Here is a 16,639-nt window from a genome sequence, read left to right as displayed (position 1 = left end):
AATAACCGCCAGGATCGTCCGCCGGGGGCGCAGGTCTCTCCCCTATAACTACGTGCGAGCGGCTGGCAGGGGACGTGTATTGACGGGCGGCGATGGGGGGGGGGGGAGGGCGTCGATGGAGGGAGGGCGCGTCGAGGCTTGCTCAGCCTGCAGGCGGATGCCGGCCTTTAACAGACAATGAAAGCCATTAACGTTGAATATTATTTAAAGACATAATGGCTCGATCTTCTTCTCCGCGAGGGACGTTTCGGGGGGGGGGGGATCCTGAGCCGCCGTAAAACTGGTGATTCTCCATCAAACGCTTCCCGTCCGTGACCTGCGTGCAGAGCGTCCCGCGTACGCGGCGTAGAGAAGCCTGCAGAGGAAGCCGTCCTCTCTCCTTTTCCTTTCTCGTTTCATGTCAGTCTCTCTCAGCAGCACTCGTTTAGCTTTTACATGTCTGTGGTCGCCTCTGCTGGATGTTTGTTCCCTGCATCCACTGCCTTCTTCAGTAAAATGGCAATTAGTTGTCAGAGATGGGCAGAAGCTACGAGGCCCCTGGGTAAAGGAGGAGAGAGCGGCACTTTCTGTACCGTATCAGGGACAGTTCTGGAGACCCCCCATCCAAAAGCAGATTAACATTCTGGAAGAGTTCAGAAGAGGCGATAAAAATGATCAGGAAAACCTGCAGGATTGGGGGAGAGGAGATGGTGGAGAGAGAGACGGGGAGATGAGAGAGAGGGGATGGGAGAGCGAGAGAAAGAGACGGGGAGATGAGAGAGAGGGGATGGGAGAGCGAGAGAAAGAGACGGGGAGATGAGAGAGAGGGGATGGGAGAGCGAGAGAAAGAGACGGGGAGATGAGAGAGAGGGGATGGGAGAGTGAGAGAAAGAGACGGGGAGATGAGAGAGAGGGGATGGGAGAGCGAGAGAAGGAGACGGGGAGATGACAGAGAGCGGTTGGGAGAGAGAGAGAAGGAGACTGGGAGATGAGAGAGAGGGGTTGGGAGAGACATTTAAATCCACAAAGGGATAAAGGATGGGAGGGAAATTTATTTCAAAGGAGGAGAAAAGTTACAACAAGAGACCGGAATCTAACGCTAGAGGATCAGAGGCTGAGATGAGATGGGATGGAAGGAAGTATTTACTGAGGGAGTTGTAGATAAGTGGAACAGCCTGCCAGCAGAGGCGGTAGAGGGTAATACAGTGAGGGTATTAAACATGCATGGCATAGACATACGGCTGCTGAATCTAAGACGAGACCAACCACTGATTAAGGTTTGAGTCTTTACAGCGGGAGAAACGGGAGATTAGACGGGGGCCGGATGGGGCCGATCTGCCGACGGGTTCTATGTTGACTACGTTTTTAGGAGAAATTTGCACGGAAACGTAGGGCGGATCGGTCACCCGGCAACATTGTTACTAAATGTGTAGAAAAGGTTGTATTCCGGACCCCTCGCTCCTGTCTCAGAATGCTTGCCGGGGGAGCGCTGCGTCTCTGCATTTACTGCGATCTGCATGGAGAAGGGAGGATCACGGTGGGCCGAGGCATCGGGGCCGTCACTAGCAGAGGACCCCAGGATCCCGTTATCGTTGATCTCCGTTGTCATTCAGTCTGTGTTACCCACCCGAGAGCGTTTCCGTGTTTTTCGGGGGACCCCCGAAAAAACCTCTTTCCTAATCTACGCTTCTTCTGGGTCCGCGGCCCCCGCACTCGCTCATGCTACAGGTTACAATTTGGAGCCTAAAAAGGCCTTGCGTGTAGCATAATAGTTTGCGTGTGTGTGACGTGGGGGATACTCGGCAGAGCTGTGTTGGGTAATAGTGCGTTGCACATGCAGAGTGTGGGATGAGTTTATCTGGGTGGGGAGAGCGGCTCTTACTGGGATGAGACAATCTGCCGGCAAGTCTCAACCAGCTCCTGCGCTCCGTACCATTATCCAACACGCATACACACACAATACCACACGCTCGCTCCGTACCATTATCCAACACGCATACACACAATACCACACGCTCGCTCCGTACCATTATCCAACACGCATACACACACAATACCACACGCTCGCTCCGTACCATTATCCAACACGCATACACACACAATACCACACGCTCGCTCCGTACCAATACACACTGCACACTCGCATACACACACAATAACACCACACGCTCGCTCCGTACCAATACACACTGCACACTCGCATACACACACAATAACACCACACGCTCGCTCCGTACCAATACACACTGCACACTCGCATACACACACAATAACACCACACGCTCGCTCTGTACCAATACACACTGCACACTCGCATACACACACAATAACACCACACGCTCGCTCTGTACCAATACACACTGCACACTCGCTCCGTACTATTACACACTGCACACTCGCATACACACAATAACGGCACACACACTGCACACACGCTCGGTACCATTATACACTGAATACATACTCGGTACCATTGCTCACTGCGGACACGCCGGTTCAGACGGGGAAGAGTAGTTTGTTCCTCGGGCTCCTCTGGCACGATGCTGCCACTTGCCCCAGTGCTCAATACCTGCAGGACAAAGGGGGGCATCTGACTGCCAGGAGGCGCTTGTGGTGAGTTTTTTTTCTCCTTTCTGGTCGGTTTGGGTCTCTGAATAATATGAGTTTCCGTGTTTTGGGTGTCAGTAATATGAGGTTCCCTGTTTTTGGGGTGAATAATATGAGTTTCTGTGTTTTGGGTGTCAGTAATATGAGGTTCCCTGTTTTTGGGGTGAATAATATGAGTTTCCGTGTTTTGGGTGTCAGTAATATGAGGTTCCCTGTTTTTGGGGTGAATAATATGAGTTTCCGTGTTTTGGGTGTCAGTAATATGAGGCTCTCTGTTTTTGGGACAAGTAATAGGAGGTTCAATGTTTTTGGGTCAGAAATATAAGTCTCTGGTTTTGGTTTTAGTAATATGAGGTTCTGTGTTTTTGGGGGTCAGTAATATGAGGGTCTCTGGTTTTTGGGTCAGTAATATTAGGTTTTGTGCTTTTAGGGTCTGTAATAGGAGGTTCCCTCTCTTTGGGGTCTGTAATAGGAGGTTCCCTCTTTTTGCGCGGTCAGTAATATGAGGTTCTGTGTTTTGGGGGTCAGTGATATGAGGTTCTGTGTTTTTTGGGTCAGTAATATGAGGTTCTGTGTTTTGGGGGTCAGTAATATAAGAATCTCTGGTTTTGGGTTCAGTAACATGAGGTTCCCTCTTTTTAGGGTCGGTAATATGAAGTTCTGTGTTTTGGGGTCAGTTTAGGGGTTTTCCACTGAAACATGAATCAGTAAAAAGGGAAATACAGAATCTGAAACCTCACTTAAGGCATAAAATAAGTGAAATGCGTCAGGTTTAATGTTACGCTGATTAGCATTTCGTGTCCGGAGGATCCTGCGTGAGAAAGCGGAAAGTCAATAGTTTTAGGGAATTCAATCTTTCCTTTTTCATCCCCATTCTTCTAACATTAAACTGCAGCCGCCACACTCTCCCCCATTCTTCTAACATTAAACTGCAGCCACCGCGCTCTCCCCCATTCTTATAACATTAAACTGCAGCCACCGCGCTCTCCCCCATTCTTCTAACATTAAACTGCAGCCACCGCGCTCTCCCCCATTCTTATAACATTAAACTGCAGCCACCGCGCTCTCCCCCATTCTTCTAACATTAAACTGCAGCCGCCACACTCTCCCCCATTCTTCTAACATTAAACTGCAGCCACCGCGCTCTCCCCCATTCTTATAACATTAAACTGCAGCCACCGCGCTCTCCCCCATTCTTCTAACATTAAACTGCAGCCGCCACACTCTCCCCCATTCTTCTAACATTAAACTGCAGCCACCGCGCTCTCCCCCATTCTTATAACATTAAACTGCAGCCACTGCGCTCTCCCCCATTCTTCTAACATTAAACTGCAGCCACCGCGCTCTCCCCCATTCTTCTAACATTAAACTGCAGCCACCGCGCTCTCCCCCATTCTTATAACATTAAACTGCAGCCACCGCGCTCTCCCCCATTCTTCTAACATTAAACTGCAGCCACCGCGCTCTCCCCATTCCTCTAACATTAAACTGCAGCCGCTGTGCTCTCCCCCACTCTTCTAACATTAAACTGCAGCCACCGCGCTCTCCCCCGTTCTTCTAACATTAAACTGCAGCCACCGCGCTCTCCCCCATCCTCCTAACATTAAACTGCAGCTGCCGCGCTCTCCCCCATTCTTCTTACATTAAACTGCAGCCGCTGCGCTCTCCCCCATTCTTATAACATTAATCTGCAGCCGCCACGCTCTCCCCCATTCTTCTAACATTAAACTGCAGCCACCGCGCTCTCCCCCGTTCTTCTAACATTAAACTGCAGCCGCCGCGCTCTCCCCCATTCCTCTAACATTAAACTGCAGCAGCCGCGCTCTCCCCCATTCTTCTAACATTAAACTGCAGCCGCCACGCTCTCCCCCATTCTTCTAACATTAAACTGCAGCTGCCGCGCTCTCCCCCATTCTCCTAATTTACTTAAATCCGTCGCCGTTCGCTTTGTTCTCCCAGGAACGGCCCCCCCGCTGCAGGGCTTTAGATCATCTGCAGAGACAGACGTCATCATTAACGCCGCTAATAAAAATGTATAAAGGTCTGGGCCCCGCTACTGACCCTCGAGGGCCCCGCTAGTAACATTTCCTTCCCCTGATTAAACCCCATTAACCCCAACCTTCTGCCTCCTGTCGTCGCCTCATCCATTCAACTGATTCCCATCCAAACCCTGCAGATTCTTTGTATAAATAAATGGTGTTAGTTTGACGGATCTCCGTGTTTTAACCCCGCGCTGTCCTTGTAAACCATCTACATGCAGATATTTAAACATCCTTTCTGTTTCCCAGCCGCTGACGTAAGACTTACTGATCTGCAGCTGCCTGAGTGTTCCCTGCAAACGTTTTTGTGGTGTGGGGCTCAACCTGCCAGCTCGCAGTCTTCGGGGTCTGTCGCTGTTGTTAGCGATCCGTTAAGTGATTTAGCGTTTTTACTTTTGCGGGTAGAACGGTAAAGATCCGCGTCTCTCACGCGTTGCATTTTCTTTTTCTGGTTCCTTCGCCTTCCTCTGTAAAGACTGAAGAGAATTTACTCTTCATCCTCATTTATAGAACTCCCTGCATTTCGCCTCCTGAAGCTCAGCTTTAGAATGATTTACCTTCTTGAATACATGCGCAACTCCTGCGACGTACCGTCCTGGTTGGCTCTTTCTTTTAGTCTCGTTAACACGTTTAATGCGTTTAGTGGAGAATCTTTAAAACAATGACCTGGACGCCGTTTAAAGCTGTCCAGTCCAGTCTTTCTATAACGTAAACCTTTGTTTTAGTGCGGCTGAAGCGCAATCTCTCTCCTTATATTAACCCCCCTGATCTCTCTCCTTATATTAACCCCCCTGATCTCTCTCCTTATATTAACCCCCCCTGATCTCTCTCCTTATATTAGCCCCCCCGCCGCAGATCCTTACTCAGATACAGAGAATGCCCCCCGCCGCACATCCTTACTCGGATACAGAGAATGCCCCCGCCGCAGATCCTTACTCAGATACAGAGAATGCCCCCCCGCCACAGATCCTTACTCAGATACAGAGAATGCCCCCCCGCCGCAGATCCTTACTCAGATACAGAGAATGCCCCCCGCCGCAGATCCTTACTCAGATACAGAGAATGCCCCCCGACACAGATCCTTACTCAGATACAGAGAATGCACCTGCCGCAGATCCTTACTCAGATGCAGAGAATGCCCCCCGACGCAGATCCTTACTGATACAGAGAATGCCCCCCGACGCAGATCCTTACTCAGATACAGAGAATGCCCCCCGCCGCAGATCCTTACTCAGATACAGAGAATGCCACCTGCCGCAGATCCTTACTTAGATACAGAGAATGCCACCTGCTGCAGATCCTTACTCAGATACAGAGAATGCCCCCTGCCGCAGATCCTTACTCAGATACAGAGAATGCCCCCCGCCGCAGATCCTTACTCAGATACAGAGAATGCCCCCCGACACAGATCCTTACTCAGATACAGAGAATGCACCTGCCGCAGATCCTTACTCAGATGCAGAGAATGCCCCCCGACGCAGATCCTTACTGATACAGAGAATGCCCCCCGACGCAGATCCTTACTCAGATACAGAGAATGCCCCCCGCCGCAGATCCTTACTCAGATACAGAGAATGCCACCTGCCGCAGATCCTTACTTAGATACAGAGAATGCCACCTGCTGCAGATCCTTACTCAGATACAGAGAATGCCCCCTGCCGCAGATCCTTACTCAGATACAGAGAATGCCCCCCGCCGCAGATCCTTACTCATGTACAGAGAATGCCCCCCGCCGCAGATCCTTACTCAGATACAGAGAATGCCCCCCGCCGCAGATCCTTACTCAGATTCAGAGAATGCCACCTGCTGCAGATCCTTACTCAGATGCAGAGAATGCCCCCCCGCCGCAGATCCTTACTCAGATACAGAGAATGCCCCCCGCCGCAGATCCTTACTCAGATGCAGAGAACGCGACCTGCTGCAGATCCTTACTCAGATACAGAGAATGCCCCCTGCTGCAGATCCTTACTCAGATACAGAGAATGCCCCCCGCCGCAGATCCTTACTCAGATACAGAGAATGCGCCCTGCTGCAGATCCTTACTCAGATACAGAGAATGCCCCCCGCCGCAGATCCTTACTCAGATACAGAGAATGCCCCCCGCCGCAGATCCTTACTCAGATACAGAGAACATGTATGAAGTAGAGGGCATAGTGCTCCGGGCAACACCACCCATTAACCAACCACCCACCACTTACCAAATAATACGCGGACAACAGAGTTATGGATGAAAACAGGCCACAGCTTTTATTACATAACACACAAACCATGTTAGCCTATATTTTGGAGAAAAACATATTTATAAACAACATTATCCATAAATAACATACACAAACAGCCAAGAGCTAACACAGATTAATTAACTCCGTCCTTGCCGGCCCGGCTTCACTGCTTAAAACCACCGAGGTACTCACCTCCCCCCTCGTCCAGCATCACCAAACAGCTCCCTGCGCTGCCATCTACCAGTGCTGACCACCAGCCGACCATAAGCTCGGTGGGCACGACCAATGTCATAGACCTTACCACAAGAGGTTAGGGGAGGATTGAGACCCGCCCTCCGTCCTTACACCACCTTCCATATCCAGCCACACCAATTCCTGACCGGCAAGGACACGACACCCGCCTGCTGTGACAAAGAAAGAAAATGAGACAAAGAAAATGACAAAATACAAATACAGGGAGGGAGGGAGGGAAGTGACAGCTAGCCGGCTATTAAAATGGCAATGACCCTGGACCTATAGGACACCCCTATATACACTCTGACATGCACGCCCCCACGCCATACACCCACCAATCACTACGCACCAACCCCCACTCATACATGTGCCCTGTACATTAAGCTACGCTAATTCCCAGGGGCCTCGACCCGCTGCAGATCCTTACTCAGATACAGAGAATGCGCCCTGCTCCAGATCCTTACTCAGATACAGAGAACACGACCCGCTGCAGATCCTTACTCAGATGCAGAGAATGCCCCCCGCCACAGATCCTTACTCAGATACAGAGAATGCCCCCCGCCGCAGATTCTTACTCAGATACAGAGAATGCCCCCCGCCACAGATCCTTACTGATACAGAGAATGCCCCCCGCCGCAGATCCTTACTCAGATACAGAGAATGCGACCTGCTGCAGAGCCTTACTCAGATACAGAGAATGCCCCCCGCCGCAGATCCTTACTCAGATACAGAGAATGCCACCTGCCGCAGATCCTTACTCAGATACAGAGAATGCCCCCCGCCACAGATCCTTACTGATACAGAGAATGCCCCCCGCCGCAGATCCTTACTCAGATACAGAGAATGCCCCCCGCCGCAGATTCTTACTCAGATACAGAGAATGCCCCCCGCCGCAGATTCTTACTCAGATACAGAGAATGCCACCTGCTGCAGATCCTTACTCAGATACAGAGAATGTGCCCTGCTGCAGATCCTTACTCAGATACAGAGAATGCCCCCTGCTGCAGATCCTTACTCAGATACAGAGAATGCCCCCTGCTGCAGATCCTTACTCAGATACAGAGAATGCCCCCTGCCGCAGATCCTTACTCAGATACACAGAATGCCCCCCGCCACAGATCCTTACTCAGATACAGAGAATGTGCCCTGCTGCAGATCCTTACTCAGATACAGAGAATGCCCCCTGCTGCAGATCCTTACTCAGATACAGAGAATGCCCCCTGCTGCAGATCCTTACTCAGATACAGAGAATGCCCCCTGCCGCAGATCCTTACTCAGATACAGAGAATGTCCCCTGCCGCAGATCCTTACTCAGATACAGAGAATGCCCCCCGCCGCAGATCCTTACTCAGATACAGAGAATGCCCCCCGCCGCAGATCCTTACTCAGATACAGAGAATGCCCCCCGCCACAGATCCTTACTCAGATACAGAGAATGCGCCCTGCCGCAGAGCCTTACTCAGATACAGAGAATGCCCCCCGCCGCAGATCCTTACTCAGATACAGAGAATGCCCCCTGCTGCAGATCCTTACTCAGATACAGAGAATGCCACCTGCCGCAGATCCTTACTCAGATACAGAGAATGCCCCCCGCCGCAGATCCTTACTCAGACGCAGAGAATGCCCCCCGACGCAGATCCTTACTCAGATGCAGAGAACGCGACCTGCTGCAGATCCTTACTCAGATACAGAGAATGTCCCCTGCTGCAGATCCTTACTCAGATACAGAGAATGCGCCCCGCTGCAGATCCTTACTCAGATACAGAGAATGCCCCCTGCTGCAGATCTTTACTCAGATACAGAGAATGCGCCCCGCTGCAGATCCTTACTCAGATACAGAGAATGCCCCCCGCAGCAGATCCTTACTTAGATACAGAGAATGCCCCCCGCAGCAGATCCTTACTCAGATGCAGAGAACGCGACCTGCTGCAGATCCTTACTCAGATACAGAGAATGCACCTGCTGCAGATCCTTACTCAGATACAGAGAATGCCCCCCCCGCCGCAGATCCTTACTCAGATGCAGAGAATCCCCCCCGACGCAGATCCTTACTCAGATGCAGAGAACGCGACCTGCTGCAGATCCTTACTCAGATACAGAGAATGCGCCCTGCTGCAGATCCTTACTCAGATACAGAGAATGCCCCCCGCCGCAGATCTTTACTCAGATACAGAGAATGCCCCCCGCCGCAGATCCTTACTCAGATACAGAGAATGCCCCCCGCCGCAGATCCTTACTCAGATACAGAGAATGCCACCTGCCGCAGATCCTTACTCAGACACGGAGTATGCCCCCCGCCGCAAATCCTTACTCAGATACAGAGAATGTCCCCTGCTGCAGATCCTTACTCAGATACAGAGAATGCGCCCCGCCGCAGATCCTTACTCAGATACAGAGAATGCCCCCCGCCGCAGATTCTTACTCAGATACAGAGAATGCGCCCTGCTGCAGATCCTTACTCAGATACAGAGAATTCCGCCCGCTGCAGATCCTTACTCACATACAGAGAATGCCCCCTGCCACAGATCCTTACTCAGATACAGAGAATGCGCCCTGCTGCAGATACTTACTCAGATACAGAGAATGCCCCCGACGCAGATCCTTACTCAGATTCAGAGAATGCGCCCTGCTGCAGATCCTTACTCAGATACAGAGAATGCCCCCCGCAGCAGATCCTTACTCAGATACAGAGAATGCGCCCCACTGCAGATCCTTACTCAGATGCAGAGAATGCCCCCCGCCGCAGATCATTACTCAGATACAGAGAATGCCCCCCGCCGCAGATCCTTACTCAGATGCAGAGAATGCACCTGCCGCAGATCCTTACTCAGATACAGAGAATGCCCCCTGCCGCAGATCCTTACTCAGATACAGAGAATGCCCCCGCCGCAGATCCTTACTCAGATACAGAGAATGCCCCCGATGCAGATCCTTACTCAGATGCAGAGAATGCCCCCCGACGCAGATCCTTACTCAGATACAGAGAATGCCCCCCGCAGCAGATCCTTACTCAGATGCAGAGAACGCGACCTGCTGCAGATCCTTACTCAGATACAGAGAATGCCCCCTGCTGCAGATCCTTTCTCAGATACAGAGAATGCCCCCTGCTGCAGATCCTTACTCAGATACAGAGAATGCCCCCCGCCGCAGATCTTTACTCAGATACAGAGAATGCCCCCTGCTGCAGATCCTTACTCAGATACAGAGAATGCCCCCCGCCGCAGATCCTTACTCAGACGCAGAGAATGCCCCCCGACGCAGATCCTTACTCAGATGCAGAGAACGCGACCTGCTGCAGATCCTTACTCAGATACAGAGAATGCGCCCTGCTGCAGATCCTTACTCAGATACAGAGAATGCCCCCTGCTGCAGATCCTTACTCAGATACAGAGAATGCCCCCTGCTGCAGATCCTTACTCAGATACAGAGAATGCCACCTGCTGCAGATCTTTACTCAGATACAGAGAATGCGCCCCGCTGCAGATCCTTACTCAGATACAGAGAATGCCCCCCGCAGCAGATCCTTACTCAGATACAGAGAATGCCCCCCGCAGCAGATCCTTACTCAGATGCAGAGAACGCGACCTGCTGCAGATCCTTACTCAGATACAGAGAATGCACCTGCTGCAGATCCTTACTCAGATACAGAGAATGCCCCCCCCCGCCGCAGATCCTTACTCAGATGCAGAGAATCCCCCCCGACGCAGATCCTTACTCAGATGCAGAGAACGCGACCTGCTGCAGATCCTTACTCAGATACAGAGAATGCGCCCTGCTGCAGATCCTTACTCAGGTACAGAGAATGCCCCCCGCCGCAGATCTTTACTCAGATACAGAGAATGCCCCCCGCCGCAGATCCTTACTCAGATACAGAGAATGCCCCCCGCCGCAAATCCTTACTCAGATACAGAGAATGTCCCCTGCTGCAGATCCTTACTCAGATACAGAGAATGCGCCCCGCCGCAGATCCTTACTCAGATACAGAGAATGCGCCCTGCTGCAGATCCTTACTCAGATACAGAGAATGCCCCCCTGCCACAGATCCTTACTCAGATACAGAGAATGCGCCCTGCTGCAGATACTTACTCAGATACAGAGAATGCGCCCTGCTGCAGATCCTTACTCAGATACAGAGAATGCCCCCGACGCAGATCCTTACTCAGATACAGAGAATGCCCCCCGCCGCAGATCCTTACTCAGATACAGAGAATGCCCCCCGCAGCAGATCCTTACTCAGATACAGAGAATGCGCCCCGCTGCAGATCCTTACTCAGATGCAGAGAATGCCCCCCGCCGCAGATCATTACTCAGATACAGAGAATGCCCCCCGCCGCAGATCCTTACTCAGATACAGAGAATGCCACCTGCTGCAGATCCTTACTCAGATACAGAGAATGCCCCCCGCCGCAGATCCTTACTCAGATACAGAGAATGCCCCCTGCTGCAGATCCTTACTCAGATACAGAGAATGCCCCTGCTGCAGATCCTTACTCAGATACAGAGAATGCGCCCTGCCGCAGATCCTTACTCAGATACAGAGAATGCCCCCGCCGCAGATCCTTACTCAGATACAGAGAATGCCCCCGATGCAGATCCTTACTCAGATGCAGAGAATGCCCCCCGACGCAGATCCTTACTCAGATACAGAGAATGCCCCCCGCAGCAGATCCTTACTCAGATGCAGAGAACGCGACCTGCTGCAGATCCTTACTCAGATACAGAGAATGCCCCCTGCTGCAGATCCTTACTCAGATACAGAGAATGCCCCCTACAGCAGATCCTTACTCAAATGCAGAGAATGCCACCTGCTGCAGATCCTTACTCAGATACAGAGAATGCCCCCTGCCGCAGATCCTTACTCAGATACAGAGAATGCCCCCTGCTGCAGATCCTTACTCAGATACAGAGAATGCCCCCTGCCGCAGATCCTTACTCAGATACAGAGAATGCCCCCCGCAGCAGATCCTTACTCAGATGCAGAGAATGCCACCTGCTGCAGATCCTTACTCAGATACAGAGAATGCCCCCCCACCGCAGATCCTTACTCAGATACAGAGAATGCCCCCCTGCTGCAGATCCTTACTCAGATACAGAGAATGCCCCCTGCTGCAGATCCTTACTCAGATACAGAGAACACGACCCGCTGCAGATCCTTACTCAGATACAGAGAATGCCCCCTGCCGCAGATCCTTACTCAGACACAGAGAAAGCCCCCGCCGCAAATCCTTACTCAGATACAGAGAATGCCCCCCGCCACAGATCCTTACTCAGATACAGAGAATGCCCCCTGCCGTAGATCCTTACTCAGATACAGAGAATGCACTCCGCCGCAGATCCTTACTCAGATGCAGAGAACGCGACCTGCTGCAGATCCTTACTCAGATACAGAGAATGCCCCCCGCCGCAGATCCTTACTCAGATACAGAGAATGCCCCCCGCCGCAGATCCTTACTCAGATACAGAGAACACGACCCGCTGCAGATCCTTACTCAGATACAGAGAATGCCCCCCCCCCGCAGCAGATCCTTACTCAGACACAGAGAATGCCCCCCGCCGCAGATCCTTACTCAGATACAGAGTATGCCCCCCGCCGCAGATCCTTACTCAGATACAGAGAATGCCCCCCGCCGCAGATCCTTACTCGGATACAGAGAATGCCCCCCGCCGCAGATCTTTACTCAGATACAGAGAATGCCCCCCGCATACTCAGATGCAGGGAATTTGATCTGCTGCAGAGGTAGTTTTTAGAAATCCCCCAGTAGGGTCCCAAAGTCTCCGTTGGGGTTTATAGGAAGCAGAGGAACGGAAAGGTTCAGAAACTTAAAACAGGAGAGTTAAAAGGACGCGGCCATCGCAAAATGTCTGTTTTTACGTGCGGATGAGTGTTGTCGTTTTGTGAATATTTTCTTTCTCCACCCTTTTTTTTACATCTTTCTCTTCTCTGAAATATGCAGCTCAGATCTTCCCAGTGGCTTGGCTTCTTCAGAGCTAAATGTTGGTAGCTCCTCACCTGAAACAACCATAGGATTTAATGTGTGACGTCATAGAGTAAATACCCCGCTCTCCAGGCAATTGATGAATTTGTATGTTTGTAAAAAATTGAGTGTTTCTATTCCCAGGACCCGCTCTGAACGGTTACCGTGGGTTATAATTTCGTTAGACATCGGTCGCAATCACATGCAGCAAAGTGTTGGTGTAATACTGATTAACGCTCTCTCTGTGTCCCCAGGACGCGTGGCGCCCGTAAGGATGAACCACTGTCATTACGACAAACTCATGGACTTTTTCTACAATCAGAGTAACTCTCAGACAGAGGACGACTGGTCGGGGACCAAACTCATCGTCGTTTTGTCTTTTGGAGCCTGTTGTTGTCTCTTCATTTTTGTCTCCAACTTGCTGGTCATCGCAGCCGTCATTAAAAATAAGCGCTTCCATTTTCCGTTCTATTACCTTCTCGCTAACCTGGCGGCCGCCGACTTCTTTGCCGGGATTGCCTATGTCTTCCTTATGTTCCATACGGGGCCGGTGTCCAAGACTCTAACTGTCCACAGATGGCTGCTGCGCCAAGGTCTTCTAGACACGAGCATGACCGCCTCTCTGTTAAATCTGCTGGTAATCGCTGTGGAGAGACACATGTCCATCGTAAGAATGAAGATTCACAGCAACCTGACCAAGCGGAGGGTCACCTGCCTGATTCTGCTCATCTGGGCAGTGGCCATTTTTATGGGGGCTCTTCCTGCTTTTGGCTGGAATTGTATCTGCAGCCTAAGGACCTGTTCCTCCTTGGCCCCCGTCTACAGCCGGAGTTATTTAACCTTCTGGACGGTGTCCAACCTTGTGCTCTTCTCTATTATGTTGATCGTTTACCTGAGAATCTACATGTATGTCCAGAGGAAAACCTTGGTTCTGTCTCCACACACCACTGGCTCCATAAGCCGGAGAAGGACGCCCATCAAACTAATGAAGACAGTCATGACGGTGCTAGGTAAGAAATTCCCTAAGAATGAATAAAGGGACTGCCCGGGTAACGCAGTTGATTGCTGGGGGCCCCGCGGCAGCCTTTTGACCTAAGGAGTAGCATTAGCTGTGTCCACTTCCCACCCCGTTCCGCCCTTAGGACTTAAACCTGAGTGAAGGTTTCACCGGCACCGCCGGCTGGGAATAGTTAGATGGGTAAAGGGGTCTGCACAGCTTACGCACGGCCCTCGCCAGATACTGCTCACTGTTCCTCTTACTTTGTCTAACTTTAAACGTTTCATGAAAGATGGCGGCACGTCAGTTGGGATGCGGTCCTGGTACAGCGAGCCGTGTTTGCTGCACGGACTGCACATGGAATTGGCTTCCTTCTACTGTTACACAAAACGTGAAAAGCAATGCACACAAATACTTAAAACAAAAGGCCCCGCTTGCGATCTTACAGTCACGCTTCTGCTCTCACCTGCCAAGCAAAGGAATATTTCGCTTCAGTTTTAGTCTAATTAGTAAATATCCTCAATCTCCGTTAACTGAGCCCCTGCTGCGGCGTGTCGGCGTACGTAGCAGATGTACTGAGGGCTGTGCAGGGTTGGGGTACAGGGTAGTGGTTGGAGACGTAATGCTGGGGGCCCAGTGGGTATGAATGTGCGTGTGGGGTGTGTTTTGGGGGCGGCTGACTCAGTGGCTTTGCCCGTTCAGACAGAGCACTTTGTTTCACAGGCGCAGGGTGTTTCCTGGGTATTTATCCCTCGTGTCGGGACCTGTTCAGTTTGCTTTTCATGTGAGTCTTTGTAGAAAAGGACAGAAGTCTCTTTCGCCATAAACTGCCGCGGCTCTCGTGTTTCAAACATCCGGAGAGTAACGTGTGAGCGGCTCGAATAAACATCTTCCCAACACTGCATTCAGGGACCCCGCCAGCTGCTCTGTGTCACGCGGGGTCATGAATACACCAGGAACCCCCTCCAAAACTCTGGAGCGCACCTGGTAAAGCTCATTAAAGGGCCAGTGATGGCTTATAACAACTAAAGATTATATTTACAACAATACATTCATTTATATAGCGCCAACAGATTACGTAGCGCTGTCAGGGGACAGGTAAAATATTTAACGAAACTATTTAAAATTGAAAATAACTTTAACACGATTAAGACTGTTCTGTTAAGAGAAGAGAACCCTGCTCGGACGCGCTTATACTTAGGGTTAGAATAATTTGATGTCGGTGTTTGCCTACCAGGAGGGGTCCGTTTATTGCTTTATAGTGAGGGGATTTAAACGCTTTGCTTCCTCTCTTTACAGCCCCTTTAGCAGGATTTATAAACAGTCATCGCTTTTCCGGGCGCGCAGGTTCTTGTGAAACTCTTTGTGTGTCATGTGCATTGTGTGTAAATCACCCGGTATCACCAGCTGAGCAACATAAACCAGATGGAGAATCCGGCAAATGCCCCCAGAACCTGGACCGTTGTCACTAGACTTAATTGCACTTCATTGGTTGATGGAAGACGAGCCCCCTGTTGGCGACCAATAGAGTCGCACGTACAGACTTTTAAAAACCTGGTGCCGCAACTTGGCCGAGGGAGACCACTGGTCTCCCCGCTCCATGAGTTAGAGATCCGTACGAACGATAGAGTCGCCCACACGGACCTTTACCCCTTTGGAGCGTCAAGTTCCGCCGTCAGGAGTTAAAGGGCTGTGTGGGCGACTCTATTGGGCGCCTGCAGGGGCCTCCTCTGGCATCAACCGAATTCACAAGTCTAATTATTATTATTGTTGTTAAGATAGAGGTTAAATGGACACAATCCCTGGGGGTAGTTGGGTTGCTGGGGGGGGCCTCTGGGGGTAGTTGGGCCCTGCAGTGGAACGGATGCCATTAATTTTGCCAGCTCACATTAACCCTTGTCATCCCTCTCTAGGTGCGTTCGTCATTTGCTGGACGCCAGGAATGGTAGTTTTGCTTCTCGACGGCCTAAACTGCACTAAATGTGGTGTTCAGCAAGTAAAAAGATGGTTCCTTCTTCTTGCCCTTATGAACTCTGTCATAAACCCCATCATTTACTCCTATAAAGATGAGGAAATGTGGAGGACATTCAAGAGGATGATCTGCTGCTTCCTTTATAACAGAGGAATGCGACGTTCCTCCCGCGTGCCTTCAACAGTCCACAGCACAAAAAGCAATGACACCACCTGTCAGTATCTGGAGGAGCTCGGTAGCCAGTTACCGGTGACCAATGGCGTGTGAACACAGTGACCAATGGCGTGTGGACCCGGTAACCTGTAACCAATGGCATGTGAACCCTGTCACCGGTGACCAACGGCGTGTGAACCCTGTCACTGGTGACCAATGGCGTGTGGACCCGGTCACCTGTAACCAGTGGCGTGTGAACCCGGTCACCGGTGACCAATGGTGTGTGACCTCAATCACCAGTGACCAATAGCATGTGACTTTAAACACTAGTGGCCAAAGTGTCCCCCAGTCACAGGTGACCCCAGTCTTCAATGGCCAAAGACGAGTGACCCTAAATTAATGTCAACACAAACAGCATGGAAAACTGAAATATTGTAGCACAGAAATAACAGAAACAGTTT

At 51.1% G+C, this 16,639-nt stretch overlaps 1 protein-coding gene across 1 annotated transcript; it reads left to right on the top strand.

Annotated features, from left to right (window-relative positions):
* The first annotated feature begins 2,513 nt into the window (after nucleotides 1-2,513).
* Nucleotides 2,514-16,319, top strand: LPAR3 (lysophosphatidic acid receptor 3). The gene is made up of 3 exons (XM_053469473.1): nucleotides 2,514-2,592; nucleotides 13,311-14,066; nucleotides 15,967-16,319. Exons 2-3 carry the CDS (start codon nucleotides 13,331-13,333, stop codon nucleotides 16,290-16,292), a joined length of 1,062 nt encoding a protein of 353 aa, XP_053325448.1. The 5' UTR covers nucleotides 2,514-2,592; nucleotides 13,311-13,330; the 3' UTR covers nucleotides 16,293-16,319.
* Nucleotides 16,320-16,639: the final 320 nt, after the last annotated feature.

Source organism: Spea bombifrons, chromosome 6 (genome assembly GCF_027358695.1).
Source record: "Spea bombifrons isolate aSpeBom1 chromosome 6, aSpeBom1.2.pri, whole genome shotgun sequence".
Taxonomy (NCBI): Eukaryota; Metazoa; Chordata; class Amphibia; order Anura; family Pelobatidae; genus Spea; species Spea bombifrons.
The sequence above is the reverse complement of the archived record's forward strand: the minus strand, read 5'-3'. Positions and strand labels throughout refer to the sequence as shown.

Excerpts from the sequence above, each read along its gene's own strand:
- LPAR3 (XM_053469473.1), top strand. The coding sequence starts at position 13,331 with ATGAACCACTGTCATTACGACAAACTCATGGACTTTTTCTACAATCAG. Across the intron at positions 14,067-15,966 it reads GACAGTCATGACGGTGCTAG|GTGCGTTCGTCATTTGCTGG; the intron begins GTAAGAAATTCC and ends ATCCCTCTCTAG.